Source organism: Hemibagrus wyckioides, linkage group LG11 (genome assembly GCF_019097595.1).
Source record: "Hemibagrus wyckioides isolate EC202008001 linkage group LG11, SWU_Hwy_1.0, whole genome shotgun sequence".
Classification (NCBI taxonomy): Eukaryota; Metazoa; Chordata; class Actinopteri; order Siluriformes; family Bagridae; genus Hemibagrus; species Hemibagrus wyckioides.
The window spans coordinates 27,015,233-27,031,778 of NC_080720.1; the positions used below are offsets into that span (position 1 = coordinate 27,015,233).

At 41.7% G+C, this 16,546-nt stretch overlaps 1 protein-coding gene across 5 annotated transcripts; it reads left to right on the plus strand.

Moving 5' to 3' along the window:
- Nucleotides 1-240: 240 nt before the first annotated feature.
- adam23a (ADAM metallopeptidase domain 23a) lies at nucleotides 241-15,599 on the plus strand. 5 transcript variants are annotated; one of them, XR_009206113.1, is made up of 27 exons: nucleotides 242-537; nucleotides 1,129-1,352; nucleotides 2,220-2,296; nucleotides 2,739-2,802; nucleotides 2,885-2,967; nucleotides 3,272-3,335; nucleotides 3,423-3,495; nucleotides 3,620-3,705; nucleotides 3,807-3,872; nucleotides 4,010-4,078; nucleotides 4,191-4,357; nucleotides 4,752-4,836; nucleotides 4,969-5,056; nucleotides 5,165-5,216; nucleotides 5,326-5,425; nucleotides 5,979-6,050; nucleotides 6,237-6,323; nucleotides 7,376-7,456; nucleotides 7,581-7,631; nucleotides 7,746-7,827; nucleotides 7,913-8,018; nucleotides 8,131-8,250; nucleotides 9,919-10,087; nucleotides 11,062-11,173; nucleotides 13,103-13,193; nucleotides 14,473-14,669; nucleotides 15,427-15,599. XR_009206113.1 is itself a non-coding variant. In XM_058403534.1 (26 exons), the coding sequence occupies exons 1-26, from the start codon at nucleotides 459-461 to the stop codon at nucleotides 15,470-15,472; spliced, it is 2,394 nt and encodes a 797-aa protein (XP_058259517.1). In that variant the 5' UTR covers nucleotides 241-458; the 3' UTR covers nucleotides 15,473-15,599. The 5 variants fall into 5 exon arrangements, 4 of the variants coding, with proteins under 4 accessions (XP_058259517.1, XP_058259519.1, XP_058259516.1 ...); XM_058403534.1 differs by lacking the exons at nucleotides 13,103-13,193; nucleotides 14,473-14,669 and adding an exon at nucleotides 11,376-11,466 and having other exon boundaries at nucleotides 241-537; XM_058403536.1 differs by having other exon boundaries at nucleotides 14,473-15,599.
- Nucleotides 15,600-16,546: the final 947 nt, after the last annotated feature.

Sequence of the window (16,546 nt, forward strand, 5' to 3'; positions counted from 1 at the left end):
ACTCTCTCTGCCGCCCTGTGTACCTGGCCTGTACCACTACACTCGCTGTATTCGGAGCGTCTGCCCACCTTCCTTGCTTCATATATGTATGATCGTAGTCTGTGGTTGGCCGCATGGTGTGCCCATCAAAATAAAGTCCCGCCCCTGTCTGCACGGATTCTTAGCAGCGCTGAGCAGGTGCGGCTGAAGATTCGGCTCTCTCCGGCGGGAGTCGGCTCTTCTCGTGCGCTGAAAAGAATCGGCTCGTTCGCGAACGACACATCACTAATGCGCTGCTTGGCCACCGCCTTCCATCCCTACAACCTCCCTTCCCTCAGTTTCCCTGTCATCCGCGCTACTATCCTCCTTCCATCCTTTAATTTACCTCTTATCTTTTCCACTCGCGCAACCATGGGCCAGGATCTTCGTTGCGGTCTGATGCCCTGATGTTATTTTTTTAAGGTATTCAAATATGAATCATGCGTCTGATATTCCATCCGAGTCTGCTCGCTAGCGTCTTAATTGCACTGCTACCTTCGTTTCCCTCCGCCTCAGTGGGTACGTACTGTTTCCTTGTATCAAACCTGATAAGATGTATGTTATGATTCATGCTTAGAATTAGACGCGCTTGTGTGCTTCACTGCACTGTATTGGAAATGCCTGCGCCGTGGTAGGACATCCTCTTCATCCTGATGGATTCTGTGTTTGGAATAAGCCTCCATTAGCAGTCTACTTAGTTGGGTTGACTGCCTATGCGCTTGTGTCAGTCTCTAGGAAAAACACGGATCTTTAGCAGGCCTTTGCATAGCGACATTATAAAAGCAATGCATTTTTGATATACTGCTGCAATCCTAATACTTGCCCTAATCCTTATATGGTCAATTTATATTATGCACTAAACACACAACTCTGCTCTTGTTGTGTAACCTGCAGCCTTTATTATATTACAAGAGAAGAATTAATTCTGAATTAATTGAATTGACATTCAAGGCTTTCTTTAATCTATGCTGGAATTCTGTTGCTCTGTAATTCATGGGCCACTCAGAGCAATAGCACATTTTCTCGCACTCGGTGCTGCTTTTGTAGGCCCTGTTCATTTATAACTGAGGGGATTCCACTCAGAAAATAACAGCATGTTTGGTCCTGCAGTTTCGGCGGAGAATGAGGTTGTCACCGAGCGAGGGTCTGCAACACTGTGGCAAGATGCAACGACGGCACCAGAGACTAAGAGCAATGAGAATGTTACAAGCAGACAGGAGAAGGAGGTGGCCATCACTTACCCCTCACGCTTGGTCTACTACGTGAATGAGGAAGCAGAGAGCACATGCCATGACTTGGACACTCGCGCACGAAACCAGGCCACTGAAGGCCAGGTGAGTTAGACCCAGTTGTACAATCAGAGATGGATGAGCAGGGGTGCCAAAAGGATTTTTTCTTTTTTGCATAAATCCACCCCAACTCACATCCAGGACAGTTTTGATGTATAGGAGTCCCTGTGCATCTCTCCTTCCTTCATGGCACCCCTGGCATGTGCCATGAAGGAAGTGTGAGTGCATGTAATTCACTTTGAATTGGCCGGCTGATAGGTTGGTCAGGATTAAAGTGCGTAATAAATGTACTTCAATCTGAATGCAGATGTTTGTGTTTGATAGTGTGTAGGTGATGTGATTATAATGTTGTGAGTGTACACGTTTGAGAGTGCATGTCCGAGCATGTGATGGAATGCTGACTGAGCACTTTATTGTTGTGAGGCAAAAACTGCAAGTCCACCCGCCCCCCCATCCTCCCTCCCTCCCTCTTTCTCGGCAGCTGCTGAGAGTGGTGCATTGTGTACATCATCAAGCCTGGTGCGTGGACTCAAGCATTCTTTTTTCCTTTTTTTTCCGCAAAAGTAGCAGTTTGTTTTACCCCTATAGGGAGATGAAGGGCTTGCAGTTCACACGTCCTGCCTCAGGCTGCCAGTGCAGCATTTCAGTTCAGAACAGCACTGCTGCGTAATTTGAGTGTTTTTCCTGCTTCTTTAAGTTATGTTCAGTAACTAGAGTTTTATATAGGAAGCGTAATCAATGTTTAAATGCCGTCAGTTATAATGTGGACACACGATATATTGCTGGTGCTCATGATGTACCAGTAAAAGATTGCGTGTACATTATAACTGCCAGCATTTAAACATGAATAAAAGTACATGATGCTTCTGTGTGGTTTTAAAAAAAGTCTGTCTGTCTAATAAACTCCTGCAGGCCATCCACTTGGCACAGGCAAGCTTCCAGCTGGACTCCTTTGGTTCTACTTTTATTCTGGATCTCACACTAAACAAGTAGGTGTAGCGATGTGTGTTTATTTTGTGTCTGCAAAGCGAGAGTGAATTCTAAAGCATTCAGCAATGTCACTAACCACAGCACTTTCTTGCCGGAGCTGCAGTTAGTACAACATAGACTGTAGAGTGTGTTCCAGTGAACACTTAACAAACGAAACCTCTGGGATTAAAAAGAGTGCAAGGGATTCAGATATGCGTCTGCTTCTTGTGGGTGGTGAGTGGGTGTGTGTCTGTGTGCATATAAGTGCAGTGACTCACTGCAGTGTCTGAGTTTTAACATGTAATGTGAACTGAAATAGATTGATAACCTGCATTAGTCTGGGCAGCAGTTATATAGCCAGATAGGGTGCTATAGAAATGAAATGAATTATTCAGTAGTTCATTATAGTATTGATATGCCAAATTAATTCATTGTTTTATTTGTTTGTTTGTTTTTTTTTAGTGATCTGCTGTCCTCAAATTATGTTGAGATCCACTATGAAAAAGACAAACCAGTTTTCTCCAAGGTAAAATATATAGTTCACATGTAGTTCAGTCACACACACTTTTAGAAAAATGTTATGTTACATTGTGTCTGTGTGTTTTTAGGGAGGCGAGCACTGCTACTACCATGGTCAAGTGAGAGGGAAAGAGGCCTCTCATGTTGCACTGTCCACTTGCAATGGGCTCCAGTAAGACACAGTGTTTGTGGGTGTGGGTGTGTGTGTGTGTGTGTGTGTGTGTACACACAAACCTTGCTAATGCTTGCGTGTGTGTTTGGAGGCCCACTGTGAAGCCAGATGGCAGATGGGGCTCATGAAAGGCTTTGAATGTCATCATGTTAGTGTGTGGTGGTGGATCACAGAGCGAGACAGACGGAGAGGGCCAACATGTGCTATGAAAGCAATTATGATATTTTATATCACGAAAACGTGAAATGATTCCACATGTTTTTGCAAATTTTTAGTCATTTTTCCTTCTGTTCCTTGTCCACAGTGGAATGTTTGACGATGGAATGTTTGTCTACCTCATTGCGCCCTTGAACCAAACCCAAGCTGCGGTAAAAATCACAGTGTGCTTTTTTCCGTTTGCAAAAATATGCTTTGCATGACTATATTTGACCAATAATTTAAACTTTGACCTACAGGGCACGGGGCCGAGGGCCCACACCTTGCATCGGACATCGTCACTCCGTATGGGCCGCGACCCTGCTGATTTTGGTATGAACGTGCGGTCATAAATTTTTAAATTATTTTTTCTTAAGATTCCCAGTGAGTTACATGGTTCTTGGCCTGGTTTCCATGGTTACACCTCTCCATCTGTCTATGTCTTTCTCTCTTTCAGCTTCTGAGGACCAGGGGGAGGATGAGGAGGAGGAAGAACAGATCTTGTCCGACATGCCATGGCTCAGGCGGCGCAGGAAACGAGCGGTGAGAACCCATATTCCTTTCTTTTGCCTTTTTTCCCCCTTGTATCTCAAATTTTCTCTGAGTGAATATACTTTGTAGTTAAGCTTTAATTTTTCTTTTAGGTACCACAGGCGGCGTTCGATGAGATCAAGTACCTGGAGATCATGATAGTCAGCGACCACAACACGGTTAGTTGTTAAAAAAAAAAAGTTTTATAAGTCCCATTATATGATCTGAATTATAGCTATTGGTCACAGTATAACAAATAAATAATAACATAATGTAAAAAATAAACAAATGTAATGGTAATGTTTTTATTTTCCAGTTTAAAAGACATAAAAGCAAAAAGCATACGAGGAATTTTGCCAAATCGGTGGTGAACCTTGTAGACGCTGTAAGTAATATGTTATTATTTACCAAAACCAAACATATATTCCCTATTATTTATTGTGTACATATGATCCATTCTATCCTCTGATGCTGTCTATTATATGCCATACCTTCAGATATTTAAGGAACAGCTTAACACACGTGTGGTGTTGGTTGCTGTCGAGATCTGGACAGACAGGGACAGGATTCCTCTCAGTGTCAAGCCTCTAGACATGCTGAAAGATTTCTCCAAGTACCGGCAGCAGAACATAGGCATCAACGCAGATGCTGTTCACCTCTTCACGTGAGGGAATGATAGATCTGTAGCCAAAAAACAAATAACTTCTCTTATACTGGGCTTTTCTTAAACTCATCTTGAGTACAGCAACCATTGTCGTAATATTTGTTATTGTAGATTTGTGTAAAATAACCCTTTTTTTGCAGCGGTTCAGCAGGCAAGTTTCAATCAGATGACGTAAACAATACATAGCCCAAAAACTTGTTAATAACACCACAGGCCCAAAGCATGTACAGATAAGAACCATGTTACAAAGCTTTTTTCCGTAAGTATAACATGGGACATTTTTTATATGGAATTTCCAGCAAAGAGAATCCTTTCTCTTGGAAAGTCTCTTATATTTCACCTTTGTTTGTTTACTTGATTGCTATTCTGAAGAAAAGTATTGCCTGTGTTTCAGGAATGTTACGTTTCATTATGGCCGCAGCAGCATGGCCTACATCGGAGGAGTATGTTCCGTCGGAAGAGGAGTAGGGGTTAACGAGGTGAGGCTGACTTCCAAATCAGTTCTAATGAAAGGTTTGCATTAATAGAACATCATACACCATGCTACAAGCCTCCCTCTCTCTCTCTCTCCCTCTCTTTTTCTGTTCTTCCCCCCTTTCTTTGCCTGTCAGTTTGGCAGCACTTGGACGATGGCTGCCTCTCTCTCCCAGAGCCTGGCACAGAATCTGGGCATCCAGTGGGACCCTGTTAGCAGAAGAAGTATGTCTGAAACTGTGTCATACTCCACAATTCCTTTTTAACATGCCTCAGGGGTGATTAATGGCTTGGATTTGAGCTGATTGTTCTGTCTATTTCGTGCTTGTCCAGAGGAATGCGGCTGTATGGATTCCTGGGTGGGATGCATAATGGAAGATACTGGGTATATTTACACACACAACACACCAATGTCAATTTAAACCTTGTACTCCTGCCATACTTGTCATCAGAATATAACTGATATTACTGTAACAACACTACTTTCCTTTCAGAGTTCAGCATCCTCGCCGGTTCTCCAAATGCAGTATCACAGACTTTAAGAACTTTCTGCTTAAAGGAGGTGCTTCCTGTCTGTTTAACAGACCCAACAAGGTGATCCCAAACACTATCGCTGCGTCCAGAATTTGCGTACTATCCTTCATAAATAGTATCTGAGATTATAATTAGTGTAATATAAATCGTAGTACGTTGAAATGAGTCAGGATGGTCTACGATTAGCCCACATCAGCTTGTTTGAGGAGTTTTGTGACAATTTAGACGCATTTTAGTGAGGTGTAAAAGAAATGTGGAAAAATAATTCAAGATAATGAAACAGTATAAATCACATAAGGAAGAAAAGCTGATCTGCTACGAGGAGTTTGTTTACGGTGACTAAGCAACAACATTCTCTTCCATTACATGACGTGTTAGTAGGTCCCAGCACTTTCCCACAAACTCAAAATTGCGTACTATTTCTTCACAAAAAGGACCACATGCTTTTAGTGCATAGTGTAAGAGGGCGATTTAGGATGCGGCGCATGTCTTTCCCATCACACACACTGCAGATCATACAGCTCAAATTCTTCTCTCTATACATACATACACACAATCCCGAATAATCAGTGTCCATACTGTAACTCCGAGATAATACTGTGTCTTTTGGCAGCTCTTTGAGGCTACAGAATGTGGCAATGGGTATGTAGAAGTGGGAGAGGAGTGTGACTGTGGAACCAGGATGGTGAGTTAATATACACCATTATTCCCCACTTATTATTGCAATAGCAGCACAAATGAATCTGCATTAGTGTCACTCCTGTCAAAGCACTGCCTTCCAATCCAGTCTTTAATGACATCAAAAATGTATGAGCGCTGTGAGAATGCAGTGTGATTGCATGTGCGTGTGCTTTTTTTTTTCTGAAAGCAGGAGTGCTATAAAGACTGCTGTAAGAAGTGCTCACTGTCTAATGGCGCTCACTGCAGTGATGGGCCATGCTGCAACAGCACCTGTCTGGTAAGAGCTCAGCACTTCCTGGTCTTCGTTCTCTTAATGGTGAGGGGGGTTGTACGAAGAAGCTCTAAAAGCATCCAGGTCTTGTTTATGCTCTTTATTGAATTACAGAAGTAAATGTGGTGCTTGCTGAAATTATCGGAGAACCCGATCCAAGTCCCCGCAATCTGGGGAATTTACCTTAAATTTAACTTATAGAATATTCTGTTGTATGGAAACAGACGGTAGCTTCAAACAAAGTTGTTTTGGACTTTTTTTTTGGTTCTTGGTTTTCGGTCCAACGATCTGTTGTGTGTTTTGATCTGACTGGACAGAAGACGATGAATTTTCTATAACAGTAGCTCTGATGGTCGTTCCGGCAGTATTTCAAATCGCAGGTATACATTATTAATACGTTATTGTTTCTGTAGGAGCAACCCATTTGCAAGATGTTGTGTGGAGGATGCTCTATATAGTCTAAGCGTAATATACATAAATAAATAAATTAAAGAGAGGGAAGGACTGTTTATAGCTACTATAGCGTATGTGATAAAGTGATAGCAGGAACTAGCTTGTCTCAAGGATGTTTCGCAACATTAACGTAACTTTAAATGTTTTAACGTACAACACGTTATTCTCTAAGTGATAGACTGCTAGAGTATAAGAGGAGGAAGATACTTTAGGATACGCTGTTACTTCAGGCACACATTATATTTGATTATTATTATAACTGCATCATGTTTTATTCCTTTTTTATGAATGCTTTATTTAATTTTATTGAACACTGTTATTTATTATCATTTTCCTGGATTAATTGTTTTGGGAGTGCTTCTTTTTGGACAAAGATTTGGAGAAAGAATCTCTTGGGGCCATCTGAAAATGAAACACTGGTCTCAGTGGGCATGTTGTAGCATGTTGCAGGCTGTCGCTTTAAAAATGGATAACAAATAAAGCACAGATCTTCCTCTTTTTCTGTTCTTGGTGGTGTAGCTTTGAAAGGTAATTTAAAAGGTCATGCTTCTACCAGCAGCCTTTAAAAAGCTTTCTCATATCTACTTTTCTTTTCTTTTCAACAGTTCCTCCCAAGGGGCTATAGCTGCCGCTACTCTGTGAATGATTGCGATATTTCAGAGTCTTGTTCAGGAGATTCAGGACAGGTTAAAACTTTCACAGTCACTCGAACGAACCTCAAGCTTGCACATTTTTTCGTGTTTATATCCTCTCCAAGCTGAATGCTCAGGGATACTAATGAACGTTACTAAAATGTCTTTTGTCCTTCAGTGTCCTCCCAACCTACATAAGCAGGACGGGTATCCCTGTCAGCTCAACCAGGTGAACCATATTTACTCTCGGAGTAAAATATGATGCCATTTGCAGGCGATTGCAGTTATGCTGTTCTTTAGACATGTGCTTTAAGCTTTTCACCAGAGCTGTTGCTTCTTGCAGCACCGTTTGCTGCTCCAGGGCCGCTGTTATGGGGGCGAATGCAAGACCAGAGACAGCCAGTGCAAATACATCTGGGGTACAAGTGAGTCATGGGGAAAAAAAAAGACAGATAATGCAAATACTGACTAAACCGCCGAAATAGAACGTGTTCTGTTTTTCTCTGTCAGAGGCAGGAGGCTCAGAGAAGCACTGCTACGAAAAGCTGAACACAGAGGGGACGGAGAAAGGAAATTGTGGGAAAGATGGAGAGAAGTGGATCCCCTGCAGTAAACAGTAAGTGGCACATTTACCTGTCATTAACTGTTGATTTTGCATATTGAGATTCTGCTACAGATCTTGATGTGTATGTGTCTAAAAATCTGCTTTGAATGATCCCCCTCTGCAGTGATGTGTTCTGTGGGTACCTGCTGTGCACAAACATTGGTAGAAACCCCAGGATTGGGACGCTGAAGGGCGACATCACCCCCACCACATTTAACCATCAGGGACGGTTGGTAGACTGCAGGTCAGTACAGTAATCCCGCTCTATATATATATATCGCAGTCCCGGTATATCGCTGATTTTTATATGGAACATAACAAATATTTTTTGCGGATTTTCCCGCTATATCGCAGTATCCGTAAACCTTATAGTGAATTGTTTCTATGTTGAAATAAGGTCATTTATTAATAAAAAATATAATTATTAATTTCAAAATATGAACATTAATTAAAATGAAGTAAAATGTTAATAATATATAAAATACTGTACAGCGTATTTACTCAAGAGGCAAAGAGCACGTAGCATTGTTTAGGAAAGCGGGGATGCTGAAAATCAAACTACAGTACGGCTGGAGGAACGAGTCCAGCCAATCGGAATGTCCCATTTATTTAATCTCGGCTGTGATTGGCTGCTGGTTATGCATGCAGTTGGGGAAAGGGAAGCATCCCAGTCCTTCATGTGTCACTGTCCTGAGTGTTTCATTTTGTTCTGTGTACGCTGTATTTTTATCCTTTTTCTGCAAGCCCTATTATGTCGCCCAAACACTCTGCACCTTCTAAGGCTTCTGGCAAGGAACATACATACATACAGTACTCACAATAAATGTGATATTTCCACGAATTTACCCAAAATTCATCTGCTTGGAAATGTTTTCTGTGTGTGTTTAAAGAGTGTGGAAGGGTAATTTACGGCATTTGGGGGTGGCGTCCATGTATCGCGGATTTTTCGAATGATAAACGGGGGACTACTGTATCACCTTGTGTTGCAAAATTTAAATTTGCTTCACAAAATTCTTTGAGAGGTTCTAATATAACTAATCAGCTCTAGTTTATCGATAGTAGGTCTGATTGAGGGCTTCAGCCGCACCATGGATTATAGTGCCTCCAAGTATATTAGAAACTAAACTCGACTGCAGCCTCAGCGCTATACTCTATCACACCCCAGCTAGTCCATATAGAAGGGTACATGAAGCCATATACCATATATTTTTCAAACTGTTATTAATGATACACCATATCCCATTGGTTTACACCAGCATGGACACTATTGCTAGTTTTCCCAACATCGTTAAAACCGATTTCTTCCAAGTGGCATCACAAAACTAATTAAGCTGTGCTAATTGTAGCATATTTAATGGGCTATACAAACTGATTTATGAATCCCATTCGTCAACATTATACAGTTCCTTGCTATATGAGTTACACAAAACAATTTACTTGAAAAACAGAAATTTCCCATTGCATATTTTTCCACGGACTATTTGTGTATCATAACTACATGTGATTATTTGCATGCACACAGCGAGTTTGTGAGTAACCTTCCTTAAGAATAAGTATGGCAATATAAGCTGCTGTTTTTTCCAGTTTTACTCTGATATTTTTATTCTAAGAGCAAATCTAGACCTTTTTTATTAGTTTTGCTAATAAATGTTGGCCCAGGAAGGATATCTCTGGTGAAATCTCCGACAGCTTTATAATTTTTCCAGCTTGATTGACAAATTCAGTAATGAACAATAAATAGATCATGTTTTGAACAATTCATGTATTATACATATATATTCAGGATTCTGCTTTCAAACCCAGAGCTTCTAAGGTTCTAAGATTTATGACATATGAGATATGAGATGACTCATGTATCATGTCATCCTTGTTCCTTCTCATTTTTGTTTGGATTCATCTCCGGCACCTTCAGCGGCGGTCGTGTACTCTTGGACGATGACACTGATCTGGGTTACGTGGAGGACGGGACACCATGTGGCCCCTCCATGATGTGCCTTGAGAGGAAGTGTGTGCCTATTTCCTCCCTTAACCTTACAGCCTGTCCTTCAGGACCAAATGGACGCGTGTGCTCTTCACATGGAGTGAGTCACAAAATTGAACATGCCTGTCATACGCCACCGGGTTTTGTTTTTCCAGTCCTGGGGATCTAATTTTACTTTTTCGTACCACAATGCTACTGAATTCTTCAACCTGTTTAGTGGATACATTTCTAAAACAGCAGTTCTAGCTACAATTCCAATGTTTATATTAATACTTAATGTTAATGTTTCTCTCGTAACAACTAAAGTCACACTGAGTTCGATCATTTTCTTGACTAATAATAAAGAAATGTACAAAGTTGTTGTTTGGAGAATCGTTGATATGGTGAAGGTTTCTGTAAGGATAGATTTATGGAAGGAGTCTCCAGTGTCAGCACTTTGTAACAGTCAGTAAATTTTCCACCGCAGGAGAGTCTTGTAGGAAACAAGCCATTATTTCTGCAAGAGAGAGTTCTTGGTTAGCTGCTGAATCGTGTGGCTTAAAGCAGGAAATATGCTAAACAAAGCAAGAAAAGGAAGTGTAATGGTCTACTCTAACAACTTTGCGATTGTAACATTTCCAGTTTCAGTTTTCTATTTCTGGTTTTTGCCGCCCCTCACTAGTAATCAATATAATTAGAAATCAAAATCTGTTTTATTTCGCGTGTTTGCTGAAATAAATTGCTGAATTAGCTCCAACCTTGCTAACCCACTGAGCTCTCTTCATCTGAATCAGGTGCAATTATAGCTGCACTAATGTTAATGAATGCATTGTGTTGTGTAGCAGAGAGAGCCGGCACTGTTATTTGCAACAAAGGTTTTAATGTTAATGGGCTGTGGTGAATGGACCCTGCATCACGGAGGCTCTAAACAGCTGCTGTATTGATGTCGTGGATATCTGATATGTGTCTGAAGCATGGGCGGGGCCATTAATCTGTCTCTTGCTTAGGTTTCCCAGTAGGTTCTTGGCCATCTTTATTCCATCTGTGCTGTAAATGAAAGATCGTTTTTTTGCTGTATTTACCCTTTATTCTCAGGTGTGCAATAATGAAGCCACATGCACCTGCGACACCACCTGGGCCGGAACAGACTGCAGCATGCACGACCCGCCGAAAGAACCACCCGCCGTCGAAGATGAGGGTCCCAAGGGTTCGTGATGCCTCTCCTTGCCTTATTTCCGTTCCACACAGACAGCAATAACACGTTAATTGCAGTGATACGCAAATATTGACCCTCAACCACATACAAAATCACTTCCTCAAACTGGGCTTCCCCATATGCATATGCATTCATAGTTTGGGGCTTTAACTTACATTTTCTCTTCTGAATCCCCCCTATTTCCTCTGCGCAGTGAGCGTGGCAACTAACAGGCTGATAGGGGCAGTGGCAGGGACCATTCTGGCCCTGGGGGTGATTTTTGGAGGCACTGGGTGGGGAATAGAGTAAGCACTTCTCATCCCTTTCAACGCCACTCCCCCAACGAGCGGGAGATCTTGTGATCCCTTGTTTGCGTGTCTGTGTGTTTTCCTCCCAGTGGCTTTTGTCCATCGTGGTTGTTGTGCCTGTGCCATGTGATTGATCGGTGTTGTGTAACCTGCTGGATCGATCAGTAAATATCATTTTCTCCCTTTTTTCCTTGACTGTAATCACTTTGGATATGATCATTATTACTCTGTGTGATGCAGTGTTTGCAGTGCTCTCCTTTCTGGTCCATGTGGGGCATTTACACACAGAAAATATAAGAAAGGAGGACAAACAGCGATGTATAGAAATAAGCAGAAGAGTATGAAGATGCAGAATTTGAAATTGTTAAACCATACTTATGTACTAAAAGTACTCTGTATGCAGCTCAGAGAGTGCAAAAGTGTTATGGAGTGTATTTGTGTATCTGTTGCGCAAATTGTATGTGTGTGCGAGTGTGAGTGTGTATTTTTCTGTATGTGTATGATTCTACTCCTTTTTCTAATAAATTCATCAGTATCGGTATCAATAACAGGTAGAAAGACAGATTAACACAAGTGTTTCCCGTCCTTAATCATGGTGCGTCTCTTCCAAATAGCAAGCACAGTAAATAGAAATACTATGAGTGCTCTTAGCCAGCTCTTTCGTTCAAACTCGTTTTGTTAAAATAAAACACCTTATTCAGGTTTACTGCATCCGCTATTGTATTTCATGTGCGCTTTGTCAATCATTGCTGATTGGTTTTTATGGCTATATCAGTGAAGCATGCTTGAATCAATTAGTCCCAATGCACAGGGTGTTTCATGAAGTGTAATCACTTGACACAACTGGAAACAGTAGGCTGTGAGAACGTACAGTCTGGGCTAGAAAGAAATAAGCCTCAGATTCTTCTTAAACGTCATCATTTTTGATGCTGATGCTGTTGTTCTTGGCTCCATGGAAGGAAAAAAGTCCATTTCTTAACAGCAAATATGATCTGGATGGATGGATGGATTTACCTTAATTTTAATGTATTTATTTCTTCAAACAGAGAAAGGGCTTGGCCCTGCTAGGCAATTTATACCAGTTGGACTATTATATATACTCTGCCTTCTTGTGCTATATTTTAGCACTTATAATGTTTAGGGCTGTAGGTTCCTTATCAGTATGTGTATGTGTGTTTCTTAGGTTGTGTATATGTATATATGTGTGTATATATATGTGAGCGTAGTCTTGTCAGACCCCCAGGCACTGTTGCTATGTCTTAATCACTAAGTCATGGTGCCCTTAGCTGTTGCTTTGTGGATTTTTGATGGTTTATTACTTCACCAACTTGTGCCACACCCCAACCACCAACATCAACATGCTCCTGTATATACCAGTGATAAGTTTTTTGTTTAATGATGTCCCATGGCCTCATATGTACACTGCAATTTGTATCGTTCTGATTACCATCCAAGACGCACTGAGAAACTTTTCCAAGGCTCTCTAACACCTAGTGCTGCAGCAGCTAATGCAACGGAGCTGGCGATGGAGAATATGACGTCCTCTTGCATTTCATGTGTAAAAGCCTGCCTGCTGTGTGTACTGCCCTACACAGCTTACATCATGTCTCTCTCCCATCATGCCCCTCTGCAGGTCCTAGCGCCACCAACCTTATCATAGGCTCCATCGCGGGGGCCATCCTGATGGCAGCCATAGTGCTGGGGGGGACGGGATGGGGATTTAAGTAAGAGTCACACCGCATGCTTCTTACTGCCTGCCTGCCTGGTTCAGGCTAACACACATGAAAACACACATGCACACACATAGCAGCAGCACACATACATCAGGGCCTGAGCTTCTGCTACAGATTCTTACATAGCATAACATGCAAGATTGGTGTTTTAGGTCCTATTTATGATGATGTGGGGCTAAAAGTGATGCGCCTATAACGAATATGTCTTTTTATCAATATTTAGCTTATAGTAAACTGTAATTACTATTTAGACATTGATTAGGTTCACATATTCACATATGTAACACACACACACACACACATATATATATATAAATATATACACACACATTACATCTTTATGAATTCATATCGTGTATATATCATTAATTTGATAACATTTTTAAATGAATGGATACTTGATTAATAAAACCTGTAATAGAGGTCAATTACACAGTTAATCAATCCAGTCTGTTTCTAATTTATTCATACAAAATGTTTTGGGATCGGCTAAGCCTCTGTAGTCTGTAGCAGAACCTCCAGAAAACTGGCCCGACGCTTGAGATGCATGCGTGCAAAATGATAAAATAACAGTTATGAGTCATGTTTCTATTTAAAAAAATAAGTTGATGGGAACAAAGAGGAAGATGTTAATTAATGATCAGTAAATTTGAGTGCTATTTTCTCTCTCATAAACAAGATGTGTGAAATTTATATTTAATTCTTATTCAGTCCATAGCATATTAACCAAAATGTTCTTTTGATTAAGCTGCCGCATTGGACTGTTACATGAATTTGTAATGCTTAAGCAAGTGCCTTTTTTGTATTTCTTTTTTTAATTGTGTTAAATGTAAAGTTCATAAAATATGTGCATTATAAAAAATTTAAAAAAAAAAGAAAAAAGAATTTGACAGCAAGTGCAGTTGTAGGTAATGGGCTCACTAGCTAGCTAACCTTGAAGGTGTATAGTAGTCTTAAGGGGATTTAGCTCACTTCAGCATGCTGGTCTGCACATGGCATCTTGACCACATAGGGTTTGTGCATGTGGACTGGCACCTACAAGGCAGAGCTATAACAGGATGCTGTGTATAAGAGCATTGCACAAAGGCCAAGCTCACCTCGCTGGGCGGGAGGGGACGGTTTTCCAGGGTTCATGGGGGAGGGGATGTTGGTATTTAGGGGTCGGGTTTTGATTTATTTTGGGGGGAATTGGGGTGGGATGACCACTTTCTGACCCGCTCTCCTCGCCGTGACCTCTCTTTCAATCCCTTCCCCTTCCGTTGTCTGAAAGGGTGAAAGTATGAGCGAAGAGGGGTGGAGGTTGTGTCGTAGACAGCCTTTGTACCATGGCTGGCCGCTACGCCTCTCTCTAACCTCGTGGAAGGCCCTGGCCCCCCCTCGAAAACCTAGAACAGAGCAAGACCCCTCACGCCCCCACCCGGACCCGCCCGACACTGCTGCCTTTACTGCCTGCTTCACTGAGACCTGGTACAGATACGCGCTGCACCGCACCTGCATGCTTCCCCCGAACCTCCTCCTCTGTCCCCCCACACTCAGCGATAGTGGCGTCTCCCGCCTAACCTCTATGTGGACAGGTGCATGTTAAACTGCTGGGATGCCCCACATCACGCCATGCTACAGGGAGATTGTGTCAAACCTCCCTCTGTCGTTTGTGACTCTTGTTGCCTTTCTTGTTGTCGCTGGTGGTATTGTTCGTCGTCGTTCATGTTGTGGGTGTGAACATCCTGTTCTGACCCTCAGTGTTGTAGACTGTTTAGTCCCTTTTTTGTGTGTGTCACTGTTCTCTCCCAGGAGGTAACGTTGTTTTTCCATATCCTTCTTTGTCTTTCTAATGCATACTCACACTCAGTAGGAGGGACACTTCTACGTCCACTCCAACCGCACAGGAGGGCCACTGTTACCCCATGCAACCCAACAATGTCAAACAGTATAATGCTTAAAATCCACAAGAATAATATTCTGGAATACTTAAAACAGCAGTGTGTTGATTCTGTGTTAAAAAATCCAGATCAAGGCACACAACATTATTTTTCAATATGGCTTAATCCAAACACTCTCTCATTTGTGATTGCTTTCAAATGCTGATTGCTGGGTTGCTCGGGTTCAGTGGTTAAGTTCAGTGTTCAAACAAAAAAGCTGTTGTGGTGTAAATTTCATGTTTATGGCATTGCCTGCACTAACTCCTGTACCTTCTGTTCCCTCTGCGTTTGGCCACGCCACCAAGAAACGTCAAAAAAAGACGGTACGACCCCAACGCCAGTGCCATCTAAAGGACCAGAGACTTCGGCCTTGCCTGGTTTCCCTTGGGATTCTGAAAGTGAGCTACCTGTTGGACTGTAACCTCTCCTGCTGCTAACAGCCAGTTAGCTTTACTTGAACACAAGAAAAAAAAACAAAGGAAGACAAAGCTGAGTAGAATATTTTTCACCCAAAGTCTTGTACCCAAAGCCTGCCCCAGTCCCCTCTACTCTTCCATGACCTTTGAACCATTACCCAGTGTAGGAAGGTGGTGTGTTCTTGTTCCTGACTTTCTGGCTTGATTTGGCATGACCATCCCTGGCTGTGGCACTTGCATGGCAGTGGAGGGTCACTAACTCAAAACAAAGAGAATAAAAAAAACTGGAGAGCAAATATTCCTAGAGAAGAGCAATCTAGAGATGCTGCATTGATTGTGGAATCATTGCCAGATGGGACTCTCCTGTAGTGGTCTTAAGGTCCGAAGGGGCCTAGATCGCCAGACCACACTTCGACATGGGGAAAAAAAAAAACTCATTCCATTTTGAGACAAACGTGAGATTTTGGTCTCGTGGTCTCAACACTGTTTTACATGGACATGGATTTAAACTGCTTTTTCTTTCACGTTTCAGCATGTTGTATTGCAGGCATTTTATGCCACATTAATGAAAAAAAACAACAAACGAAGAAAGAGCATCCAACAATTTGGCCAGTAGCTTCTTTTTCTGCTTAATAAGTTCACCTTTAATCGCCCCACACATGCACAATTAATTATATATGCCTGGTAATGTCAATAACCGCTCCCCTTACTACTTATTATACTGAACCACCATGTGTGGTCTGTCCTATCGGTTAATTGGAGAGCTGCATGAAAAAAAAAAAAACTTGCACTGGGCGCGGAGCCATGTGAAGCCTGCCACGCTTCTTAAGGTAACTGCATGTCAAAAGGAAAAACAGTTAACTTTTACTTACTATGCAAAAAGGAAATGTCGCACAAACCCTATGGATCAGTACCATAGAGAAATGATACTAACAAACGAAATTGCTATCATTAGGCAGTCTTTTATATGCTTGGACATGTTGGTCTTTTAAATTAATAACTTCTATTT